Source organism: Solanum verrucosum, unplaced genomic scaffold, assembly GCF_900185275.1.
Source record: "Solanum verrucosum unplaced genomic scaffold, falcon-dt-bn FXZP01000051.1, whole genome shotgun sequence".
Classification (NCBI taxonomy): Eukaryota; Viridiplantae; Streptophyta; class Magnoliopsida; order Solanales; family Solanaceae; genus Solanum; species Solanum verrucosum.
In genome coordinates this window covers 3,274,127-3,300,279 of record NW_026020110.1, presented here as the reverse complement: position 1 = coordinate 3,300,279, position 26,153 = coordinate 3,274,127, and the positions used below count along the sequence as shown (strand labels likewise).

General features: G+C 33.3%; 1 protein-coding gene across 1 annotated transcript; it reads right to left on the bottom strand.

Moving 5' to 3' along the window:
• On the bottom strand, nucleotides 1–25,299 carry LOC125825397 (transcriptional corepressor LEUNIG-like). The gene is made up of 19 exons (XM_049504742.1): nucleotides 25,277–25,299; nucleotides 17,057–17,092; nucleotides 16,531–16,628; nucleotides 16,334–16,443; nucleotides 13,540–13,770; nucleotides 13,330–13,430; nucleotides 13,163–13,247; nucleotides 12,929–12,989; nucleotides 12,299–12,348; nucleotides 6,831–7,067; nucleotides 6,567–6,743; nucleotides 4,805–5,035; nucleotides 4,088–4,199; nucleotides 3,891–3,991; nucleotides 3,602–3,751; nucleotides 1,677–1,832; nucleotides 1,428–1,547; nucleotides 358–564; nucleotides 1–158 (listed from the first exon to the last, which is right to left on the bottom strand). Exons 1-19 carry the CDS (start codon nucleotides 25,297–25,299, stop codon nucleotides 21–23), a joined length of 2,424 nt encoding a protein of 807 aa, XP_049360699.1. The 3' UTR covers nucleotides 1–20.
• Nucleotides 25,300–26,153: the final 854 nt, after the last annotated feature.

The following is a 26,153-nucleotide window of genomic DNA, read 5'->3' as shown; positions in this document are numbered from 1 at the left end:
AAGTTGATGGAAATAAATTTTCATTTCCATAATCTGATTAAATTGTTGTCAGTGGCAGAAGCTACTACACCAGTGGGCCGTGACGCTGCTAAACTATTCACAGGTTCTTCCAGTACAATCATCATCTTGTTCTCAGCCATATGCCAAAATTCCAGGCACTAGAATGTACACAAGTTAAATCATATCATTAAAGAAGTCCATAAATCACAAGGCAAAGACTTGAAAATGTAATGAACATGCATGCAGTGTTGAAACAACCAACTTGGCATATAAATTGTGAACCTCCATGTATTCATGTAATAGTAAGCCAATGGAGCAACTCATAGAATTGATGACGTGAAAAAAAAAACTACTTGCCTGATCTGAACCAACCACTAATACAGAAGGGTAACAAGGATGAAATGTGCAGCAACGAAATCTTTTGCCTGTTACGCTTCGCTCATGCATGCACTCTTGCTCTCCACTAGAGCCAATCTTCCAGACTTTTACCATATCTTCACTAAGTGAAGCTAGATACTCACCAGAGCTGCTCCAGCATATACCCCGGATGATTGAGATGTGACCCTGCAAAGATGCCCCCGAGAAAAAGTTCATTACAACTCGAACAACATCCTAATAATAACTCAGAAGGTGCAACTCGCCGATTGGATACAACAAGTAAAGACATAATGCAAAACGAGAGTAGTACTCAAACTGTTCTCATCACTTACTCTAATATCATTCCACAGGTCACTACATTATGACAACACAGAAGCTAACACTCCTAAGGAAACTCTACGTTTGTGAGCCCATGAATATAGTCAGATATCAGGTGTCCAGAATGATCCAATCACAGCTTCAAGTCTTAAGTTCGTTATAATCTGAGCTATTTAGGGGAGAACTAAAGAAGAAACCTTCACTCGGCTTTCTTCCTTGCCTGTCATATGCAATGTGTTTGGTTCAACTAATTACAAAAAGAGAAAAGACAGTGTGGGGCAAATAGGATGTTGGACAAGTGGTTGTCCAACCGAATAATATTACATCAGTTTCTGGAAATAAAAAAAGATCACATAACATCAGCATAGGTGAATGTAGGGAAGACTTGAAGATCCAATCTGAGATAGAATTTTAAAAACTTAGAATCAAGATATGAAAAATGTAATTAATTTTTATATTTCTAAGCTAAAGATTAAACAAAAGGATTCACAAATAAAACTGCTAATGCTACAACCAGTCCATAAATTGTTAAAGCTTCCATAGAAACTAGACTAATAGTGTACCACCGGCAGTCTGTTCAGGGTTTAAAACTCAAGGAATGCAACTAAACATGAGTGTTGCACCTCGTTAAAAGACATAACCCAACACCTTACGGCACGAGCTAACCACAGTCATGCACTAATAATTTCAACAACTTAGTAAAAGGAATATTGTGCGAAAAATTTCCCAACCTTCAGAGGATATCTACAGATTTGGGTGGTCTCCACATCTATTAACAATACACCATCCGCATCAGCAGCAGCAAGATACTTCCCAAGATTAGGCTGAAACCTAACTTGAGTTGCACGAACCTGAAAAATTTGGAGCTGATAAGTCGTGACGTAAATAAAAGATTCTATTACTGAAATAGGGACCAGAAATATCATCATTTTGCAGCTTAACATACAAGACTGAGGTATCACATATAGGTTTACTAATACCTTTGACACTCCTGCACAACCACCATTCTTAATGTTCCAGTATCGAATTGTACTAACATTATCACAAGAACAGATCAGGTCCTCCTTGGTTGGATGAAAGTCAAGTGACATAACGGAGGCAGAATGGCCAGTAAAACTTCGTATTGAGTGGTCTGGCTGCAAGGATACAACAAACTCTAGTTTTGACAGGCTTGAACTCTACTTGCCAAAATTCATCAAAACAAATTAATCTAAGTGCATGTACAGATAATTTGACGGTGTTCTGTCAAAGAACAAATTCGTAAAGCCAGAAGTCAGGAGTTCACCATCAACAGTCTTCAAACAAGTTGGGGGGAACAAAGCACAATAGTTGACATTCATCTTAGAAGGATCATTGAAAGAACGGAAATGAGTCAAAAATATCTTTAAACCATGTGAAATTGAACAAAATGTACTCCGTAAATAGTTTGCTCCAAAAATGTCCCTGTTGTTTATAACTTGGCCAAAAATGTCCTTTTCCTAATACACACATTATTTCTTTTCCTAATAAAAATAATGCATGAACGTGTCCTTTAACTTGGTCTCAATTGGCATCGATGCCCTCCAACATTGAATGTACACAAGTAGACACTTAAACTTATATAAAGTTGAACAGGTGTCTACACACGTCCGACATGACATAGAACCAGTTTGGCTTAGCTTTAAAAGTTGATCAAACCAACTTTTAAGTAGTTTTCAGCCCTCAAGAGTGTTTGGATATTTTAAAAACGACTTAAAAAAAGTTAAAAGATAAAAGTAGGTACCCCCTACTTTTAATTTTTTAACTTACAAGATACTAAAGTTTGACTTATTAAAAACTACTTTTAAAAAGCTACTTTTTTAAGCTAAGTCAAACGAGCCCATAATATGCATCCTACCTGGCATAATACAAATCAGTTCAAGTGTATCACACCGAATTGCCATGTAGGATGTGTGTGTTCACTTGTTCAACTATATGCAAGTTTAAGTACCTACTTGTGCATACCCGAAGTTGGAGGATATGGATGTAAGTTGAAGCCAAGTTAAATGGCACGTTTATGTATTATGCTTTTTCTTAGAGAACCTTATTCTTTTGAAATCCGTTTAACTAATAAAAAAAGTTGTAACTTATCTTTTTTTTCATCTTAATGTTGTTTTATCAATTAAAATAGAATAACCTCATGTATTTTTTAAACTGATAATATAGGTCATATATATAAGATCATAGTAACCCCATCATTAATTTCATTTAGATAATGATAAAATTCTTTTTTCTTGATAAAATAGGAAATATTTTTTTAATTTTAATTTTTTTCCAAATTGAAGTAGAATAAGCATTAGCTAATATATTTCTTGGTTCGAAACTTGAAATGGAAAATAGCTCAACAATAACTCCATCAACGATATTTTAACAATATTTTGTAATTTGAAAAACAGTAATAATTTTTTTGTTTTTTAAGGCATTCTGATTGAAGTATCTTAACTTTAAAATCAAGGATTATATTAAGAAATGTTTATCCTTCTTACATTCGGAAAAATTAAGAAATAAAAATATTTCTTATTTTATTAGATAAAAAGAATTTTATTGTTGTATAAATGAAATTAATGATGGATTACTATGATCTAATATATATGGCCTATATTATATGTTAAAAAGGTATATGGTCAAAATTCTGGGAGAAGGTCCCATTTGAATGCAGATGAAAGAGAGGAAGGTTGTCCACTTAGGCATTCTTTGCAATGCAGATGCAAAATAATGGATCTCTGTAGTTTCAGCTACACTGATTTGTACAGGATCTGAATTCACATCTACACTGAGTTTGAGCAGAAAATTTCTACACAACACGCAATGATTCATCTTAGAGTTTTATCAGGATGGAAGAGTAATATCCTATCATCCAAGAAATGAACACATAAAAATGACTTACATTATGAACATCCCAAATTTTGATTGTCTTATCAAGGGAAGATGAAGCAAGACGTGGTAATCTTGGACCAAAGCGAACATCTGTTATTGCATCAGAATGCCCCTCAAGTATATGCTTTTGCGCTCTTGAATCTGTGCACCATAGTACAACCTACGCCAGAACACATCAGAAATAATAATAACTAAAGGGACCTGAATACAGAATTCAAGAATATAACTCCCTGTTTCACTGCTTTTCAGACTCTCTTGAATACAAAACAATTTATCATCTCAAGTTCCTGTATCAATACCTCTTTATCCCCACCAGTTGCTATCAGCTTTCCATCAGATGAAAGGTCACAGCAATTAACTGCACTGGAATGAAAAGTCCCAATTTCCAAGAACGTAATATCTTTATTGCAAAAGAAAAAAACAAAAGTAAATAGCTAGAGTGGCAAGTGTCCCATCAAGAAAAAGCCAGTATAAAGAAGTCAGCGTCAGTTAAAACCTTTACTGGTGCCTAAGCACCTAGGGATTATGCTTTCAGTATCTGCATTGTCAGAAAGGAAGGACTCGGCAGAGTTATTTGCAAACATGTGGTTTATAAGAGGAACATCAGCCTGCATCCCACACATATTTGATTAGTCTGACTATGCATCAATAGAACCACCATCTCTTAATTAGGAGAAAGAATGAGGACATTTGATTGATATCCTTTTGATAAAATTAGCAGCCAGTTTAAAGCCTTCGCTTGTTTTGGAAGCACTAACCAAACACTCCATGCGCAGATTCACTTTTGTATTGAAGGAAGTTTGGCTTAGCTTTCTCCTAGTGTGTGAAACCAGTTGAGTTAAGATATCAAGTAAAGACTTCGCATGAAAATTGAACATCAAAAATTGATATAACCCATAGTTGGATTAGCATTTCCTTTGTACCAAATTCACTTCTCACAGCATATCTGTCTACAATGTCTATTATCGCATTACAAAAAAAAGGACTACTAAAAGAGAGACAGCCAAACATTTCCCGATGCAATACTACTTTTGTGGCATCAATTAAGGAAAATCAGAGTAAACCCCTTCCCTAGCATATTATCCTAAGTTGACATATTGATTAATATTATTAGATCAGTTAAATAATTGGAAATGAAGGAGCAACTTGTCAATTGGATCCTTGTTTCACGGAATCCTCAATAAACTGTAAGTATAGGGGCAGTAATCCTTACCATTTGAGTTGATATCAATGTAGCTGAGCAAACAACATCATTGCCATACACACAACCTTTAGAAAAATTATCATCATGAAGCAATGCAGGCATTGATACCACATCTTCCGCACTGGATATAGATGGTGTAGAAGGCGCTGAACTTGGTAACAGACTAGTGTTATATGCAGTTCCTAAGCTGTTAGTCTGACCTGATGACATTAACTGCTTTCTCTTTTTCGTAGCACGTTTCTTTGAAGTAAACATGAACAATGAAATTCAATGAGGACAAGAAAGCACAAGGACAAATATATACACTTCTCTATACTTGTGCATATGTAAGAATATGATGGGTTGTCATGTCAGATAACAGCCAAAAATATATATCAGAAATGACATCAATTGAATAAGTAATACAAAAATTTCACTAAGATTAATAAAAGTAGGAAACCAAGGAAAGAAAGAGCAAAGACACTCTCCAAATATTACTACTGATGTGAACTCAAGGAAATTTGATGATGAAGCTAATCTGTAAGTCTTAGTAAATCTCATAGAGCTTTTTTTTTTCACAATTGGCAAGTATAAATCTAATAGAGCTCTTATCGGAATTTGTTTTTTTTTTGATAATGGTAACTAGCTCTTATTGGAATTTGTTAAGTGTTTCACATTGGTTAAGATAATGGGTTATTGTTCTCCTTAAATGGTCTTGGAGAATCCTAAATGCATGAGCGCTTTTGAGGTTTAGTTAGGTTCAAGGTTCATTTTCTTATCATCGTAACAGAGTTGTTGGAGTCCCACATAGGTAAGTTAAGGTATTTGGTCTCTTTATATGGTCTTGGACAATCCTCACCTCTTAAGCTAACTTTTGAGTTAAGTTAGGACTTAGTCCCAGGGTTTATTTCTTTAACATGGTATCAGTGTCAGGCCCATCTCGATTCATTGTTTACCTGATGTTGGGCCCCCGTCCTATACTGTCCACGCTCCAGATGTCCATTCTGGAGGGGTTAAGAGTCCCAAATCAGTGGGTTAAGGGTATTTGGTCTCTTTATATGGTGTTGGGCAATCCTCACCTCTTGAGGAAGATTTTGGATTGAGTTTTTATGGTCCGTTTTTAGCTTGTAGGATTTTCATCTTCCATGCTCCAGATAACTAAACTTGGCCGGGGTGGTAGATAAATGTTCTCACATCAGTTAAGAGAATGGGTTGTTGACTCCGTTTATGATCTTGATCAATACTTACCTCATGAGCTATCTTTTGGGATTGAGTTAGGCTCAATGTCCATTTTCTGATCTGAATTTATATTGGGTGGTCGACACTTGTACAATCAGCTATTTGAAGTCCCCCATCGAAAGTAAAGAGTTACGAGAAGCAGGAAGAAAACCACTACATTTTCAACCAGTTGTTTTCATTCCTTAAGGCTTACTCTGCTGGGTAAAGTAAAAATGTTTGGAATTCGTCATGGCACTCATTACTTCAACATTGTAGGAATAATTGATCAATGATAAAAAGATTTTTTTTTTAAAAAAAAAAGAAGGATGAAAGAACAAAGATATATTTATAGAAAAGCGAATAGTATGAGTTAAACTGAAAGAAGAATTAAAACAGAAACTATTTCACAAAGTGCTCATTGGAAATTAAATGGGGAGAGGGGTGCAGGGTTTGTAGGAATGTAATAAATTTGAAATGCATTACACATAACAAGCGCACCTATTATTCTTATATGAACAACTTATCAACAGCTCTAGTGCACTGGACATATAAGGGGTCTGAGGTCAAAGCTAACCTGATCATCACCTCTAGAGGTGTTGGACAAGCTAACGTCCATGGTCGTGCTGCCAGTAGCAACACTCTTATCTTGCTGTTGGCTGCTGGAACTTGGATTTTCTGGATGCTTGCAAAAAAAAGCAGGCTGTTGACCTTGTTCCAGACTTCGATTGATGTTCTGCACTTGCTGCATAAACTCGTCATTTTTTTAATACTTTTTTACAAGAATAGATAGTCTCTCTAAAGACATCAAATGCAAAGTACATCAAGTATAAACTGGCACCTTCATTAGCATAGCTGAATCTGAACGAGAGAAAAGCGGGAGACCCACTTGAACTGGCAAATTTCTGTCCACAACTATGTTCGCAGTGAAGTTTGATTGGTCACCTTGACTTATATCCATATACTGGTCACTAAGAAACATTAGAATTTGTTGCTGTAGCTGCTGTTGGGAGGGATGAGACAGGTGGACTGTAGAGCTTTGCTGCTGAATTAGTCCAGATTGAAGCTGTTCCAATCCCTATTTATGGGGAGATTAGTCAATGTATAGAAAGTACTCCGTCTCATAGTCAATTGTAGACTAGTTCTATGGAAATTTCCAATTATAAATGACAGCTAAAAGAAGCAGAAAAAAAGGTTCCCATTTTCCGTTTGACTGCTTCTGGTTCAAATAATATTTTAGGGTACTCACATAATTATACTCGCTAAGTTCAACTACAAATGAAAGCTGAAAGCAGCAGGCCAATTATGCTTTCATTTTCATCTGAATGCTTCTGATCTTCTCATGGTTCAGAAAACGTTTAGGGGGCTGAACAGATTACACTCATTAGAGTCTTCAGTTGAAAGTTTTGGCTATGACTACAGATGAAAATATATGCAATTGTAAATTAAAAGAAATACTTTCACATTCTTCGGAAAAAAACATATCTTTGGGATCAAGTGATACCACTGCTCCTCTGGAAACACCTAACATATGCTCATGTCCAACATCCAGAGCATAGACCAGTCAGAAGGTAAGTTATTAATGGATAATATGTGTTATCCTTTAGTTAGGAGCTTGTTATTAGTTTCCAATTTTCAAGCTTTCTTCTGATTCAATATTATCTAGTTAGTCTTTGGGTTTATTTAGAACTTTCAGTAGTTTCCTATATTCTAGATTTCTTCTGCACTGATCTTATCATATTAGTTTGTCTCAACTTTCATGTATTTGGGTTCTGTAAACGTTCTATACAAAGAGCATGTTGTTCATGAATAAAATATCATATTTTTCGTCTACATCTCAAACCTTTATATGATATCAAGCGCTTTTTTTCTCCTTGTTACCCACCCAGCACAAATGGCACTCTCTGTTACCAATTCCGGTGCACCAAATACCACCACCATTGTTCATTTCAACTCAGTTACCCAGCCTTTGATCAACTTGCTGGCAGACGTAAACTTATTCTCTCCCTCGAGAAGGCACAAATGTCCATGCTCATGATAGGACAGGACACAATGTCTATCGACATATAGATGGGACTATTCCTGCTCCCATCCAGACCACCACAGAAAACAACCAGACAATTACCAACCTCGATTACATTAATTGGTTTCATCAGGACTAGTTGATACAAAATGCCATTTTAGAGTCAGTTGACCCAACTCTTGCTGCCACTGTAGCCGATGCAACCACCGCCAAAGCAACATGAGATTCCCTCCACACTGCTTATGCCAATAAGTCACTGTTAGAATAGGAATAGGTTTATACAATCCTATTAGAATAGGAATATGTTTATACAATTCTATTAGAATAGGAATAGGTTTATACAATCCTATTAGAATAGAAATAGAAATAGGAATACTAAATAGTATCCTACTTGGTAAAGGATTGTATTCTAGAGTCTATAAATAGGGTCTCAATGTAATAATGTAGACACAACAACAATTCAATAATATTCTTTTCCTATATTTCTCACGTGGTATCAGAGCCTCTACGATCTTGGTAGAGAATCAAAGAGCTTCCGCTGCCGGCGAGCAGCTATTACCCATATATGTCGCCCGTCTGGCCAATGATTATGCTTTTCCATATTTAATTTGCGTAGCACCGTGCCATCTTTCCGGTGACTCTTTTTTTATAATTAATTTGTGTAGCACCGTGCCATCATTCCGGTGACTACTTTCTCATATCTGATTTGTGTAGCACCGTGTGATATTTTCGGTGACTATTTTTTCATATTTAATTTGTGTAGCATCTGCCATCCTTCCGATGACTACCTTTTTTTGCATATCTGATTTGCGTAGCACCGTGCATCTCTCCAGACTACTTTTCATATTTAATTTGTGTAGTACTGTGGATTTTTCCGAACTACTTTCTCATATCTGAGTTGCATAGCATCATGTGTCTTTTCAGTGACTCCTCAGATTTGATTTGCATAGTTCCATTCGTCTTTCCGGTGACTCCTCAAATTTGATTTGCGTAGGGTTGTGTCATCAGTCCAACCCTACCCGTATAATTTTTCTTTTTCAGTAGGGTCGTGTCATCATTCCGACCCTACCCATATTATTTCTCTCTTTTAATGGGGTCATTCCATCAATTCAAACTATCATATATAATTTTTATTTTCTAGTTGGGTCGTGACATCATTCCGACCCTACCAATATAATATTATTTGTTAGATTGTGACCACTTTTAGCCATCAAATCTAATACTCCGGCATATGAGCATGTTCCAGCTAGTTTTTCGGTGACTTTAATATCGACTCATCTATTGATTCCAACATGATCCATATACTTTATACTAGATTTTTAGCACTTTGTTGCTCAGAGGGAGTTTAGTAGCCTTGTATGTCGATTATATGAGTCACTCTATGGTCTGAAACAGTCTTTGCAAGTTTGGTTTGGAAAGTTCCAACACTGTAATTTTATCACTCTGTGTTTTTTATCGGCATTATGCATCAAATTCAGTACACTAGCTTGAGGGGGAGTGTTAGAATAGGAATAGGTTTATACAATCCTATTAGAATAGGAATATGTTTATACAATTCTATTAGAATAGGAATAGGTTTATACAATCCTATTAGAATAGGAATAGTAATAGAAATAGAAATAGGAATACTAAATAGTATCCTACTTGGTAAAGGATTATATTCTAGGGTCTATAAATAGGGTCTCAATGTAATAATGTAGACACAACAACAATTCAGTAATATTCTTTTCCTATATTTCTCACACAAACTCTCATATTGAGCTTGCGAGATCGCCTTGCACATCTCACCAAAGAGAGCCTTCCTGTAACAGACTATCTCAACCAAGTCTGACTCCCTGCGATGAACTTGCGACTGCAGGAGCTCCTGTCACCAACACCGAACTCACTATCAAAATTCTCATGGTCTTGAACCAGAACATCGAGAAATATCAGCAGCAATTCGAGCAAATGACACCCCTACTATTTGAATACTGACCACGAGTTTTTCCTCAAACACAATGCTCTGTCTCACACCCTCCACCAAAATTATTGTTGTTGTTGCTCACATACCAACTGTCAAACAAGGACCAACGCCACCAACAACAATAGGTCTCAAACCGCGTTCTCATCCAGACATCGTTGCACCGATCTGCACGACAACTTAGTGTGCCAGTTGTGTGACTGAATTGGACACTCTGCTCGAGTTTGCTCTCTATCTCATAATCATTTTCAGGAACGAGCCAACTTTGTTGGACAACAAATCCAGCAGCCTGTCCCCCCCCCCCCGGATAGTCTATACAGGGGCTACACACATGCCCAAAGTCTCACAACCACCATTAGAGACTAGAATGGTCCAGAAGAAATCACAATGGGAAATGGTAACACCATACCGATATCTCACACCGGTAACCCGGATTTATATGCATGTAATTTTTTCACTTTTAATCATCCAATATTCCATTGCAAACAATTTCTCAATTTTTATCGTAACAATAAAACATACATTGAATCTAAGTTGCTCGGACTCGGGTGCAGATGTCCAATACGGGTGCAGATCTAGAGGTTGGATCCTTCATGATCTAATCTTTAAGATTCAGGGATATGGATCCATGTATGGATACGGGTGCAGGGATTCATCTAAAAATAATTAAAATATCTAAAATTAGAGTTATAAAACCTAAATTATGTGATACTATATGGAGAACTTGAGGAAAATCTTGGATGGAGATTAAAGGAAAAGGAGTGACATAGAAATTTCTATATAAATGGTATTCTATTTTCTTCAATTTTACCTTAGCTTTTGTATTGATTACATAAATCATTAAAACTGTCCAGACTTTCCCCATCGATTTTGGTCAAAGTACTCAAAATCAATAGACCAAATCGTACACGGATCCCACATCCACACCCACACCCATGTCGTGTCGACACGGGTGCGGCACCAAAAGTGAAGAGTCTGAGCAACTGAGCATTGAATTCTTTCATTCTATTATCACGTGAAGATCTAAGTATAGGAGCCACTAGTTCAACGGTGGAGTGAGGATGCTTTACGAATGGCCGGCAGACAATCAAGTATGTTTAGATCTGTGGCATCGGCGTTTGTGTAGTCAACCTTCGGAAATTACCAAACTCTTGGACCTCCAAAAAGCAAAAGTCTGTCTAACCCTCATTCACGGAAGCTAAGTATCGATCTATTGCTGCTTCTGTTTATGAAGTCAATTGGCTCACAAATTTGCAAAATGAGCTTCACTTTTCACTGTCTTCTCCACCAGTAGTCCTCTGTGACAGCGTTATCACAACCTACATTTGTTCTAATCCAATTTTTTACAGTAGGATGAAGCACGTAGCTACTGATTTCCATTTTGTTTGTCAGCAAGTTCAACAAAAAGCACTTGAGGTTTGTCGCCTTCACTCTACTGATCAAGTTGTTGACGACCTCACCAAGCTTCTTTTGCTTATAGCTTTTCTGCGCCATTTTCACAAGTTGGGGCTCATTCCGGTCACCCTCAACTTGCAGGAGCATATTAATGAGTAATATTTGTTATACTTCAGTTTAGAAGTTTGTTATTAGTTTCCTATTTTCTAGCTTTCTGCAGATACAATATTATCTAGTCAGTCGCTTGATTTATTTAGGACATTCGGTAGTTTCCTATATTCTAGTTTTCTGTTGCAACTTGCACAGAATCTTATCACATTAGTTTGTTCCAAGTTTTATGTATTTCAGTTCTGTATCAACTCTATATAAAGAGCATATTGTTCATGTTCAAAATTATATTGCAGAATCATCTCAAACCTTTTAGAAATATCATAGGCTTTGAATATCTATGACCAAAATTGCAGTTTTCACTACTAGCACAAATCTTTTCTTATGTTACCCAATCAGGGAGTAAATTTCCAAAAGAGTCTTCATCTTTTTATAAGTAAAAGAGCATATTCTAATTTCACTCTACTGATAGATTCAATCATATCTTTGTTACTTTCCTATACCACAGAAATTGAGAGTTGGACTTCTTTTGAGAAATGGTAAAGTATATTATTAATATAGCACCAAGAAAGTACTGTCAAAAGTATTTACAATATACCAAAAAAACACCCATTCCTATTCTAGAAGAGATTCTATAAGATATATCACTGCTTAGCCATCATTAACAAAGCACTATTTAGTATTTACACCAAAAATAAAGAAAAAATAAACAGTTCATTTTGATCTTCTGAATGGAGTTTCGGTTGTCTTAAAGCCTGAATATTTGACTTCTTTACTATTACATTTTGATGGATATTTGAGAAAGTACACATTATGACCTTACCATCAAGGGCCATCCTTTTAAAAGTAAACTGTTCACTCCATGATCTGATCCTGAACCAAATAAGAATGTGAATTAGGTAGGCCATTCTCCTTTTTTCCCATTTTCTCTTTTAAATAAGGTGGAGGAGGGGGGACGGGGGCTAGACTGATAAACAACATACAACTGTAAAAACAATGGTAGAACAAACTCAAACTGTCTGGATGAACAGTTAATAGTTAACTTACGTTGGATGAATACCATCATGGTCAACCAATTTTTATTTACGTTAATCAGGAGTCAAATTTTCAAGAAAAAATGCCATTAACTTTTTCGGAAGAAATAGTAATAGTCTTTCATAATTTCATGCTACAATTGATCTTCACAATTTCATTCTACAGTAGTACAGTGGTCTACATAATGTTTAGAGCACTCAATAAAGATTCTTACAGCATCATGGGCAATCCCCATTCAAAAGGATGATCTAGCCCGGCCAGGTACAGTATTGACAAGTTTGATTGTTTGAAGTAAATTTGCCTTCATTAAAAGCCCTCAAAAAGGAAAATCATATGTTCAAATGCTCATCACTTCGATAAAGGCATTGAATTGCTAACTGTTCAGTGTTAATACCAGAAACTTCAGTGAGTGAATTACCTGACTCAGCAGCTTTGTGACTCACAGCAGGAATCATCATATTTGTTAAGCTCTGGTCCAGCTTCAGACAACAGAAAAATTAAGCAGTTAGAGTGAAATGTTGGTATCAATTGCCTTTCCACATTTTTTTAGTTGAAATGTTTTTTTTTCTCAGCTTTCTTAGTATTTGGCTTATATGTTTCTCTTTCTCTTTTCCTTTTTATATTTGTCTTTTGGAAGGAGGAAGGTAGTTACTTGCGTAACTGGGAATTGATGAGCTTGATCAGCTAGTGGAGGATAAAATCTCAAATTATCACCAGGTAAACTGTGTTGCGTTTGCCTGAAATAAAACAAACAATAACACGAAGGTAAAGAGAAGTCCTGCCATGAAAACACCATCAGACTCAGCTCAAAAAATGTACCGCGAAGGCTGGTCTCTAAAGGTTTCCGGTTTTGATATGCAGCTGTGATTTGCATCTAAATGCTGACCAATATTATCACTATTCCTTGGATCTGTGGGTTTCTAGAGAAATAAAAATGACGAAAGAATGATTCAGATATGACTGCTCGAAAATAAAGGTAGGAATGAGAGAACTAGTACAGCAATTATTAAAAAAATTAGTTTTGAACACCTTATTGGCCACTGATATGGGAATTCTCTGAACTTGAGGGTTACTTTCGTACACCCTTTTGGTTAAAGCATTTGTTGTCCCTAGACTGTGTCTTGTCATAGCCTCATTGGTAGTCCCCCTCAAAAGCTGAGTACCATAACCTTGCAGTTGTTTTTGTTGGATAAGCTGTTGCATTTGATTAAGCTGTTGAGCTTGGACATCCTTCCGTTCCAATGTATTAATCATTTGAACCTGCAAACCCAAAATCAGCTAAGTAGGTTAACTTTAAAACTTTGAAGAAACTGGCATTTGACAAATGCAAACAACAAACAAACAATAGCATATCCAGTGTAATCCACAAGTGAGGTCTGGGATAGTGTGTAGGCAGACCTTACCCCTACCTGGGAGGTAGAGAGGTTGTTTCTGATAGACCCTCGGCTCAAAAAACTAACAATAGTAAAGAAACCAAGGCAAAATACTAAACAAGGCATGACAAAGCATACTGAAAATGAACAATAACTACAACTAAATAATATGATAATTAAAGTACAAGGAATAATAAATAGTAAAAGAAATCGAAGAAGCAAGAAACTACAAAGAGTAATACTACGACTACTAGCATGGAAAGATAAGCGAGACAACACTCAACTATCTACTAACCTTCTACCCTAATTCATGTCCTCCATAATCTCCTATCTAAGGTCATGTCATCTTGTCATCTGTAAGCTGAAGCTACATCATTTCTTGTCTAATCACCTCTACCCAATACTTCTTCGGCCTACCTTTACCTCTACCGAAACATTCATTGAAAACCTCACACCTCTACACTGGGAAATCCATGCATCTCTTTTTCACATGTCCAAAGTATCTCAATCTCGCCTCCCGTATTTTGTCCTCCACTAATGCCTCTCAGCTTGTGCTAGATATCTTCATTTATAATCTTATTTGTCTTAGTATGCCTACACATCCAACTCAGCATCCTCATTTCCGCAAATTTCATCGTCTGAACGTGAGAGCTCTTGACTAGCCAACACTCTACTTCATACAACATAGTTGGTCTAACCATCACTAGGTAGAACATTTCTTTAAGTATCGGTGGCACCTTCTTGTCATGCAACTCTGAATGCGAGCCTCCATTTCATCCCCCTTGTATCAATACAATGTGTAACATCATCTTCGATCCCCCCATTTTATCTTGAATAAAAGAACCAAGACCCTTGAAACTTCCTTTCATCTTTGATCTCCCCATTATATCTTGAATAATAGACCCAAGATACTAGAAACTTCCTTTCTTATGATGGTTTAGGTATCAAGCCTCACTTGCACTCCAGTCTAATGTGTTACGTCACTAAACTTACATTTCAAGTATTTTGTCTTGGTCCGGCTCAACATGAACCCTTTAGACTCTGGGATTTGTCTCCATACCTCCAGTTTAACACTAACTCAGTCGCGAGTCTCATTAATCAAAACTATGTCATCTGCAAATAACATACACCATGGCACCTCACCTTGGATTTGTTGCGCCATACATAAATCACTAAGGTAATTAAAATTGGGCTAAGAGTTGATCCTTAGTGCAACCCCATCACAACTAGGAAATGTTACTTGGATTTTGGCTCTATCATACATGTCCTTAATTGCCCTGTGTATGCCATATGTATGCCTCTAGCCTCTAAGCACCTCCATCGAACTTCTCTCGAAACTTTATCATATGCCTTTTCTAGGTCGACGAACACATGTTTAAGCCCCTCTTCCTCTCCCTACATTGTTCCATCAGCCTCCCAACAAGATGGATGATTGTTGTAGTTGAACTCCTCGACATGAATCTAAATGCATTCTCGAAAACAGGCACACCCCTCCTCACATATCTCCTTTTTTTCAAATAGGGAAAGCAAGTCCTAATCATCAGGTAAGACGGGATAATTAGAACACAAAACTGCCTAAACAATGAAACTGTATCAACAAGAGTAATCACAACTTCATCGAGAAGCCACTCATGGCACACCGAATCTCTTTCACTCTCCCCCAAACTTTCATGGTATGGTTTAGCAGCTTGATACCCCTATAGTTGTTGCAATTCAAGATGTCCCCTTCTTCTTGCACAACGACACCATTGTACTCTTCCTCTATTCTTCAGGCATTTTTTCATCTTAGAAATGACATTAACCAACCTAGTTGGCCATTCTATACCTACCTTGCCTGTGCTCTTTCAAAATTCCATCGCGGTCCTATGCATCCTTCGAAACACACCCTTAAGCTTCTCAATCTTTTTTTTAAAAAATGGCTTAAGCTTGTCAACCTTTATACACCTACAATACCCAAAATCATGATGCCTCTCAGAATGCTCCAAATCTCCCAACACAATTTCTTTGTCCCCCTTTTTGTTCAAGAATCTATGGATATATGACAGTCACCTCTGTCTAATGAGTGTCTCTTCCACCAATACTTTGTCGTTCTCATCCTAGATATACTTCACTTGGTCCAAGTCTCTGGCCCTCCTCTCTATCGCGTCTATCTAGCTTTTATCCCCACCTTTGTCATATAGTTCTACATACAAACATTCAAAACTTGTCGTTTTTGTCATCATAACTGCTAACTTAGCCTCTTCTTCGTCATCTTATGCCATTCCATATTTGCCCCCTTTTCCTCCTCATCCTTACTCTCCACCAACTTCACATACGCCATTTTCTTTGCTTCTACTTTCCTTGGACGTCCTCATTCAGAAACTAATGGACACACATAAATAGGTGAAACAAGTCGGTTAGGAGAAATAAGAGTTAAGAAAATAACAGTCTGTAACACATTGAAATCATACCACATTGTAAGATGCAGTAGTGCTTGAAAGAGGGGTCTTGAACCGAGCAATGAAAATATCCCAAAATACTAACCACCATTCAAGAAGAAAACCACCTGGAGCATCTATAGCTGAAAAACAAATGTTTATTTTATGAACCAATTAAAGTAAAATTGGAAAAGGCATTGACCAAAGTGGCATTTTTGTAGATGTATTACCAGCACGATTAGTGAGAAGTTGTGCTTCAGCTTGAAATGTCCTAGCAGAAGCACCATATTTTCTCTTCTTAAGATAATCGTGTATATATACATCCAGCCTGTTATTATCAAAATACGGAGGAAATATATTACATACTTAGACTCTATAGGTTTCAAAGCAGTGAAGAAAGAAAAATAGAAAAACAGTAAAACATGAGCATATGGCAAGATCAAGCCGTCCCTGTAGCAAAAGCACTACATTTTCTGTTAAACTAGTTTGTACATGCGGAGAATTTCGTCCCTTTCCATTAGAACAATACTGGGGTTAGACGTAAACCCACAAATAAAGAAATCAATACAATACAATACAATACCCATTCAGAAGAGAGAGAAATTGAGACCGTAACGGCTAAGAACCAGAACGAGATTCGACAATAGCAAAAACCCCAAATGAAGGTGAGAACATCCCCACATCAAAAAAAAAAATGTATACCCATTAGAGGAACACAAGGTCATCAATTTATTTTCAAACAGCATAAAATCTCACATTTTATCAGCTTCCATGTTGGAATGAGCAATGATGCTACTCTCCAAGAGCTACTCTGAAGAAGAATGAATGTCTGCTTGCTTTAGAAGGCATGTAACATTTTCACTCTCTGCACACTACCAGACAACAAAAAAAGGGGGAAAACAATCCGTAGTATAAGTTTATATTAACATGCAAACTCCCTTGAGAAAAATGAATAAAGGATGTCAAAAAAAAGTCTTCAAATTAATTGAGATTACCGGTGTGTTTGGTATGAAGGAAAATGTTTTCTCGAAAATAAGTTGATTTTTTATTTATTTTTTCATGTTTGGTTGGTGAGTAGAAAATATTTTTCGAAAAAGTTTTTAGTGTTTGATTTATGAATGAAAAATATCTTTTATTTTTACTAGAGTATAAAATAATTTTTGAAATTGAAAATATTTTTTAAAAACAAACTTAAATTTTTTTTTTGGGGGGGTGGTAGGGGGTGGGTGAAGGGGGGTCGAGGGTACGGGTGAAAAATTGAAATTTTGAAGTTGAAAATATTTTTTAAAAACAAACTTAAATTTTTTTTTGGGGGGGGTGGTAGGGGGTGGGTGAAGGGGGGTCGAGGGTACGGGTGAAAAATTGAAATTTTGAAGTTGAAAATCTATCTATATATAAAAGGAGAAGAAAAATGACACATGTCAACACCACAAATTTTCAATATTTTAAATAAATTTTAAATAATTAATAATTAATAATTAAATAAATATAGACACATATCAATAATTATAATTAGAACGACACATGTCAACACAATAATTTTTTTTATTTTAAAATTTAACTAATTTTAAATAATCAATAATTAATTAAATAAACATAGACACGTGTATATAAAATTAAGTTCAGTAAGCACATTATACACAAATGCACGTTTCATGTTATTAAATGCGGTAATTTTGTTACACATATTAAATACCGTCTTTATTATTGAAATGACAATTAATTAAAAGTCTATGTAAAATAATGAAAAAAAATCAACTAACTACCTACTAACTTCCCAATTCTATCTTAAATTAAAAAATTGCTGGAATATTTTTTTTATTATAAACTAATTTAAATTTTTTCAAATTATTTTTTTAGTAATTAAAATTCTCAATTATTAATTGAAAAAAAATCAACTAACTACCGACTAACTTTCCAATTCTATCTTAAATTTAAAACTGCTAGAATTTTTTTTTATAAACTAATTTAAAAAAATCAAATCAATTTTATAGTAATTAAAATTCTCAATTATTACGTTTAACAAATATTATATATATCAAAAGACAAGAATTACTATCCTATTTTTTAAATCTACCGCCTACAGTTTTTCACTCTTCTTTTCTCTTTGTTCTCTTTGTTCTCAAATCTCAATAATGGTGAAGAAATGGCTTGATACATACTCATATTGATCTTCTTAACATGTTAATTGGACAAACTAATATTTCTACAACAACACTTCTTTAAAGGTATAATGTCAATTTTCTCTCTAAATTTACTTTCATATTTTTCTTAATAGTTTTAAATTTGAAACTTCTTGCTTTAGTTTTTACTTTGACATTGATAGATATTTGCGAAAAATTTCAAGCAACATTTTTGGATTTCTTTCTAAAAAGTTGAATTGCTTAAAATTTAATTTTTTATATGAATTCAACCTTTTTATGGAGTTATTTTAAACTATTTGGAAAATAGTTTTGCAAGGATTAAATTCAATTCGCCTTCATAGTTTATGGAGTATATTATAATGCATTTATGATATATGTAGTTTTGTAAATTTGCGATGTTTAATAGTTAATAGGACTTCATGTGAGATCTTCGAAAATAGTAATTAGACTTTTATTATTTATGAAAATTTAGGTTGTATATCTCTTTCATATTTGTTTTGTTTTTATTTATTTGTTTGATGTTTGATTCCTTTTTTATCTATCTTTATTTTTCTTTTTTTAACGGATTGTAGCCATAGCCTCATAGGATCAGAGGCAGTGACTTTGTTGACACTGCGATATGCAAGGCTTTAGTGTCAAAGGGTACAGAGACCATAAGTTTGAGAAGGTATTTGTAAATTTGACTGAGTAGTATAATATGAATTTCAATTATTAAAATCAATATGTACTAATTTATGTGATAGATCTTATACATTTTTTGTTTATTCATAATAATCCATATGATTATTCTATCCTCTTATGCTATTTTACGTATTATGAGTTCTCAAATTTGAGTATTCTTACACAAGTTCGAACATCTCTCTTACTCGGACTCATGAATAGATCAAGTCACTTGGATAACAATCATGTTCATTTCTTCATCATACACTTGAGTAGATTGAATGAACACAAATGAACATTTGCATTGGTGAAATCAATGTAGAAATTGATTGTAGGTTATTGTTACTCTAATCAATATATGCTATTTCTTAATATACTTGCAATTCATCCAAAGCAATGAAGGCATCGGATTATGAGTAAATTAAAATATACTAACATTTTACATTTATTTGTAAATTTATCTAAAATCAATTAAGACTTTTGAATATTTCATATATTATAATTTAAATATTAGTGTTACATTTAACTTTGTTGCAACAATGTTATCACAAATTTTGATTATATAGATGTTCAAGGTTTACATTGGTAAGAGGTATACGATATCAATCCTGCAAGAAAAACTTTGGTGTTATTATTGTGCAGATACAACACTTCGTATTCAAGAAACATTTCACTTGCTTTTTCTGTAAAAAAAAATTAAAAAAATTATCACAAAAAATAATACAAATTGTATATTATTTAGAGCTTCAAATTACTATTAGTTTCCTTTGAAATTTAAGTAATTAGATGATACAACAATAATGTGCAAAAATCAATTTTTTTTGGGGTTTATTAATCAAATGTTATGCACATGACATTAATAAATGAATTTAAAAAATTATAGTTTTAAATTTCATGAAATGCTTGATTTTTCTTTATTTACAAGTATGTTTTCAAGGCTCATATCAACAAGAGATTTAAGATAATATAAAATTTATCAAATATGATTTATTTGATTAATTGTTTTTTCCATGAAATGTTCTCAATTTTTTTGTTAAAGTTATATCTAAGATTTTGTGTTACTTCGCAGAAGTTAACAGATATATTATGAAATATAACAAAATTTATTTAATGTGTTTTGGGTAGAAATAAAATAGATCAAAATTCGATTTTTGTGAAAATTAAAAGCAATTATTATATGTACAAATTGAAATCATGACATGCTTGATTTTCTTTTGATTATAGATAAGTTTTCAAGACTTATATTGATAAGAGGTTTACGATATCAATCCTCCAAAAAATAATTTGGCATGATTATTGTGCAGATATAATAACACTTAGTGTTCAAGTAAAAATTCACTTAACTGTTTCTGTATTAAAAAATCATCACAAAAAATAATACAAATCATATATTATTTAGAGCTTCAAAATTACTATTAGTTTCCTTTGTATAAAGTAATATCTACATTTGAAGAAATGACCAATGAGATCAAGGTTGATAAATAATATTTTAAAATTGAAATAATTAGATAATACAACAATAATGTGCAAAAATCGATTCTAATATCAAGTCATTTGGTAGTTTTAGAACAAAACTAAAACAAAAGAAAAAAATTAATAAACAACAAAATTAACTATTTGGAAAAAATTTAAAAATCTCATGCTACAAAATAAATAAAAAAATAAAATAATTAATGAAAAAATAAGAAAAAGAAAAACATTAACAAAGACATAGCTATAAATACGTAGATAATTTTTTTCAAAAAAAAAATAATGATTGAAAACAAAAACTAATCTAAAGCATCTCCTAAAATTCCTCACCACTTACCTAGCTATCCTTATCTCTCAAAACTCAATTATATATTTTAATCTTCTACCTATATAATAGGAAAGACAAAAGTGTCACACATCACAAAACAATTCAATTCAAATTTTGAGTTTATATAAAATGAATTTAGTATTTCAAATAAATATTATGTAATAAGAAAATAGCATCAACATATAATTTTTTAAATTATAATTTTTTTTTTAAATTTAAAATATTGTAAATTTGTATTTTGCAAAATATTGCAACATTCATCATCAGAATAATTCTAAAATTTTCAGTTTGGATATTTTTTTAAAAAAATTCTCTCCAAAAAAATATAATTTTAATTTGATAAATAATTATGTAAAAAAGTTGTCAAATAAAATTGCCAAAAACAAAAATGGGTAGTAATATTATTTTAACAATTTCGAGATTTTCTCAAAAAAAAAAAATCTTAGTTAAAAAATACTAACAAATTACAAAACACCTATATCATGTAGTGTTCTCTTTTATTTCTCCCACTTCGTATAGACTTTACTTATATTACTTAATTTGTAGATTTATCAAACCTTTTAATCTTATCATTAAATAATATAATTTCAACTCTTTTTTAGAGATAAGGTGATTTACATCCTTATTGATCTCAACTACATTCTTTTTTAGAGATAAAAGATTTGCAACTATTCTTAGTCATATTCAAATTAAAATTATATCGAAAAATAATTTTTTTAAAATAATTTTATCATAGTATCTTTTGTTTTAATTGATAAGTGAACACCATTTTTTTTATACATTTTTATTTTATGAAATTGTATTTGATTAAATAAAAAATATTTTATTTTGTAAGATTGAATGAGAGATGAGTGTGCTAAAGAGGTTGCAACATGCTTTGAAAATTATATTTAGATTTAGCTAAAACTATCATAAATATTTTTAATACTAGGTTTTAGATTGATCTATTAATTTAAGATTTAATTAATTAGCACAGGTATCAATTCAACACACGCCACATATGTTATCAATCTTCATTATACTAGAAGAAGAAGAATTGTTAGTATAATGTTTAGTGTCTTTGAAGAAAATACCCTCATTGCACATAATTATGGTGATTTTTTGTTAGCATAAGTGTATATATGAAATGAAAACATTGTATATTATTATACATGCACTTTTGTTACTCAATAATAATTTGTATTAATTATTTTAAATCTAAAAATTATTATATTTTAAAATAGCCGCGCAACGTGCGGGCACGTATACTAGTATTTTTTAAAAACAAACTTAAATTTTTTTTGGGGATGGGGGTGCTGGTAGGGGGTGGGTGGGGGTGGGGGCCTGGTAGGGGTGAAAAAAATGAAATTTTGAAATTAAAAGTATTTTTGAAAAACAAACTTAAAATTATTTTTTGGGGTGGTGGGGAGGGGGGGCTGGTAGGGGTGGGTGGGGAGTCAAGGGTAGGGTGAAAAAATGAAATTTTGAAATTGAAAATAATTTTTAAAAACAAACTTAAATTTTTTTTTTGGGTAGGGGTGGCGAGTAGGGGGTGGGTGGGTTGGGGGAGGGGTCGAGTGTAGGGGTGAAAAAATAAATTTTTGAAGTTGAATATATATTTTAAAAACAAACTCTATTTTATTTTTATTTTTTTGGGAGAGGGGGGGGGGGCTGGCCTGGGAGGGAGGGTGGGTGATCGAGGATCGGGATGAAAAAATAAAAATTTGAAGTTGAAAATATATTTTAAAAACAAACTTGATTTTTTTTCTTTTTGAAGGGGATTGGGGGCTGATAGGGGGGTTAATAGTGGAGCAAATGGGGGGGAGTGAGGGTAGTGGGTGGGGGGTAAAAAAATAAAAAATTGAAATTAGAAATATCTTTTAAAAGCAATTTTTAATATTTTTTTGGGAGGGGGTGGGGGTAGGGGTGAGGGTGGGTAAAAAAATTAAATTTAAAAATAAGCTTTAATTTTTTTATTTTTTGGGAGGGGGGCTGGTTTGAGGGTAGGGACAAAAATAAATTGATTTTTTTAACAAAAAAATAATTGTAATTTGAAGTTGAAAGAGAGTTTTGGAAAATGTTTTCTTTAAGTTTTGAAGGGAAGTCATTTTCCTTAAATTTGAAGAAAATGAGTTGATTTGGAAAACATTTAATCCAACCAAACATGAGAAAATTGGAAAACATTTTCCGAAAAATGTTTTCCTTCATACCAAACACACCCTACAACTTTAATTAGTCGCTTAAATTGAGATTAAAAGCTAAATTTCGTGTGAAATTTTATAAGATATAAAATAAACCCCAATCCCGCTATTAGACAACCAACTACGGTAACACATCACTAAATTAGTACTTGATTAATTAATAATCTCTATAAAATAATATTTTCTTCTAGTTTCGAGTTGGGTTAATAGAAAAAATCATTCATTTCGATAAGATAATATATTTTCAAAAAATGCCTATATAAATATATGACCTCATTAATATTATAAATTAATAATTCTTAAAAGTAAAAATATATCTGAAATAATTTAGTGAAATATGATTTTATTGTGTTCTTTTTTTGTTAAAATTTAAATCTAGTTGAAGCACATCTCTAACTTTACTTATTGCATCCAAAAGTTTTGGTGTTGTCTTTTCAAATTGCACCATAAAATTGTGAAGAATTCTAAATGCGATAAGTGCTTCCTTACGCGTAATTGGTTCTAAATGTATTGTATCATCTTCAACTTTATCATCAACATTGTTTTTTTTAATGGCATCCACAATTTCTTCGAAGCTCTAGACGTCTAACCATGTATCATTTTCACCCATCCAACATGTTATTAACGTCCACTGCGGTAACCGAGACAATTAATCATGATCTCAAGTTCATGAATGACATTTTCACAAGTGCGTTCATTTAAATTCTCTAAGATTTCATTCCGAACGAATTTTGCAATGCCGAAACACTCTTTAAATTAATAAATATTAATTTATCAATTAAATAATACCTCTACAAAATAATAATATTGCAGGGTCCACCTATATTAATTTAGTGAGGTATGTGACATTAAAAAATAAAAGACGACTAACTATTAGAACCAACCACATATTTATATCAGTAAATTCAATATTTGAATTATTTCCAAATCTTCTTCTCTCAAGTTCTTTTTTTTTTTTTTTTTTTGTCTTAGAGGGTGTTTGGATTGGCTTAAAAGTTGGTCAAACCTACTTTTAAGTCAGTTTTTGACTTTGGGAAGTGTTTGACAAATATAAAAAATAATTTAAAATAAGTCAAAAATGACTTAAAATAAGTCGGGGAGTGCTTGGCAAAGTAAAAAATGACTTAAAATATGTTTTAAATGACTTAAAATAAGTAAAAAACCAAAAGTAGGTCTCCCTCTACTTTCTATTGTTTGACTTAAAAGTCATTTCAGTTTGATTTTTTTATTTTTGACTTAAAAACTATTTTTTTAAGCCAATCCAAACGGGCTCTTAGTCTTCGTCTTTACCTTTGCCTTTTTGCTTTGTTTGAGACACTCAAGAAAATTAAATGAAAGGTATCAATTAAGTTTGGGTTTTGTTTTTTGTGACACTTTGACCAAGAAAGAGTCAAATCCACTTTAAAATGTAATTAAGTAAATCTGGGACCAAATTAACATTTTCAAAACTTTCTAATCTTTTATAAAATACAAAAAAAACACTTCATTTTTCAACTTTTATAATTCTATCCAAACCATTTTAAAAAAAAGTAAAAGAAAATAAAATTTTCTCTTCTTCTCCGTTCTCTCTTCTCTTCTTCTTCTTCTTCCTTAGAAAATCCAAAAATTCGACTATCAAAACAAATATTCTCCCCCATTATCTTATCTTCCTCCTCATCTCCGGCCGTGAGCCTCTTTCTGAATTGAAGATTGTGTTCAACTTTAAATGGGTAAGTCATTTTTTTGAAAGATTTTACAATTTTTGAACAATACTAAGTTTTTTTCTTGGGTTAATGAACAATAAATCGTTCTATAGATGTGAAAATTGAATAATGGTGTAATGGTACCTACTATTTATTGTTTTTGAAAGAAAATCAACAAACCCAAAAAAACCCTAATTTTGAGGAAATGTATATGTATTGTTAACATTCAAGGAAAATTCATTTTTTGTTGCTTTTGTTGTTCTTTTTGTGACCATTTTGTTCATATGATTTTAGAAATATAGTCTTGTTCAATTGTCCAACATATATTTCATTTGTTGAAAGATGTGTCGTATGTTGCTACATTTTAGTGATATGTTGATATATATTCCAACAGAGTTGTCATATGTTGGAACATATCACATATGTGTTAGGGCAACAAAATGGTCATCTGTAGTAACAAAAGATTCATTTGTGGCACATGAAGATGATTCATTCATGGCAACAAAAGGTACATCTGTGGCAACAGAATATCCATCTGTGTCAACATAAGTATAAATTGCTACCCATTGTTATTTTATAATCAATTGTAAACTCTCAACCTTTTTTGATTTACCTTGTATATGAAATGATACAAGAAACTTCATCCATGACAACAGCTCAATCTTTTATTGGTGTTGCTTCCTCTTCTAACATCAAATGCTCTTTTTGTCTATGCAAAGAATGTGAGTAGCAACATGATTATTTTATTAGTCGTGTTAAAGAACTCACTGATATTTTTAAGGAAATGACTTATAGTATTGATACCCATACATTCAAGAAGATTTCACAGCTTTTGAAGTGTAGGAGGTTGAAAAAATCTATTTCTCAATCACTATCTATAATTATAATTAGTGAAAGAAAAAAACCAATGACTACTGCTCCAGTATCACACTCAAACCCAAAAGGCAAGGAGAAGGAGAAGGAGAAGGAGGAGGAGGAGGAGGAGGAGGAGGAGAAGGAGAAGGAGAAGGAGCAAGAGAAGGAGCAAGAGAAGGAGAAGGAGAAGGAGAAGGACAAGGAGAAGGAGAAGGAGAAAGTGAAAAAGAAAAAGAAAAATAAAGAGAAGAAAGTCGAAGTCGTTAGTTGTGATGTGAAGCAACAATATTCATTTGAAGGTTTTAACATTGACGGCGACGGTCCAACTGAACTAATGTCATCCTTCTCGCAATGGATAAACGAGGGTCTTTACAAGCATTATGTAAAAAAGTAAAGTCCTTCAACTATTATTAGTATTTCTTCTTGTTGTCCACTAAATAATTATTTATAATGATTACACAATTGCAGAAGAGACAAGGACGATCACTACTTAGCCAATTGCTCGGATCTTGAGTTCAAACAACTTGATTTTGT

Bases quoted from the DNA above. Each gene is read 5' to 3' on its own strand.
- LOC125825397 (XM_049504742.1), bottom strand. From the start codon at position 25,299: ATGGATATTCTGTTGCCACAGAT. The intron at 12,990-13,162 runs GTAACTACCTTC...TGTTGTCTGAAG, and splicing joins ATCAATTCCCAGTTACGCAA to CTGGACCAGAGCTTAACAAA. The intron at 7,068-12,298 runs GTAAGGTCATAA...CCCCATAAATAG, and splicing joins TAAAAGGATGGCCCTTGATG to GGATTGGAACAGCTTCAATC.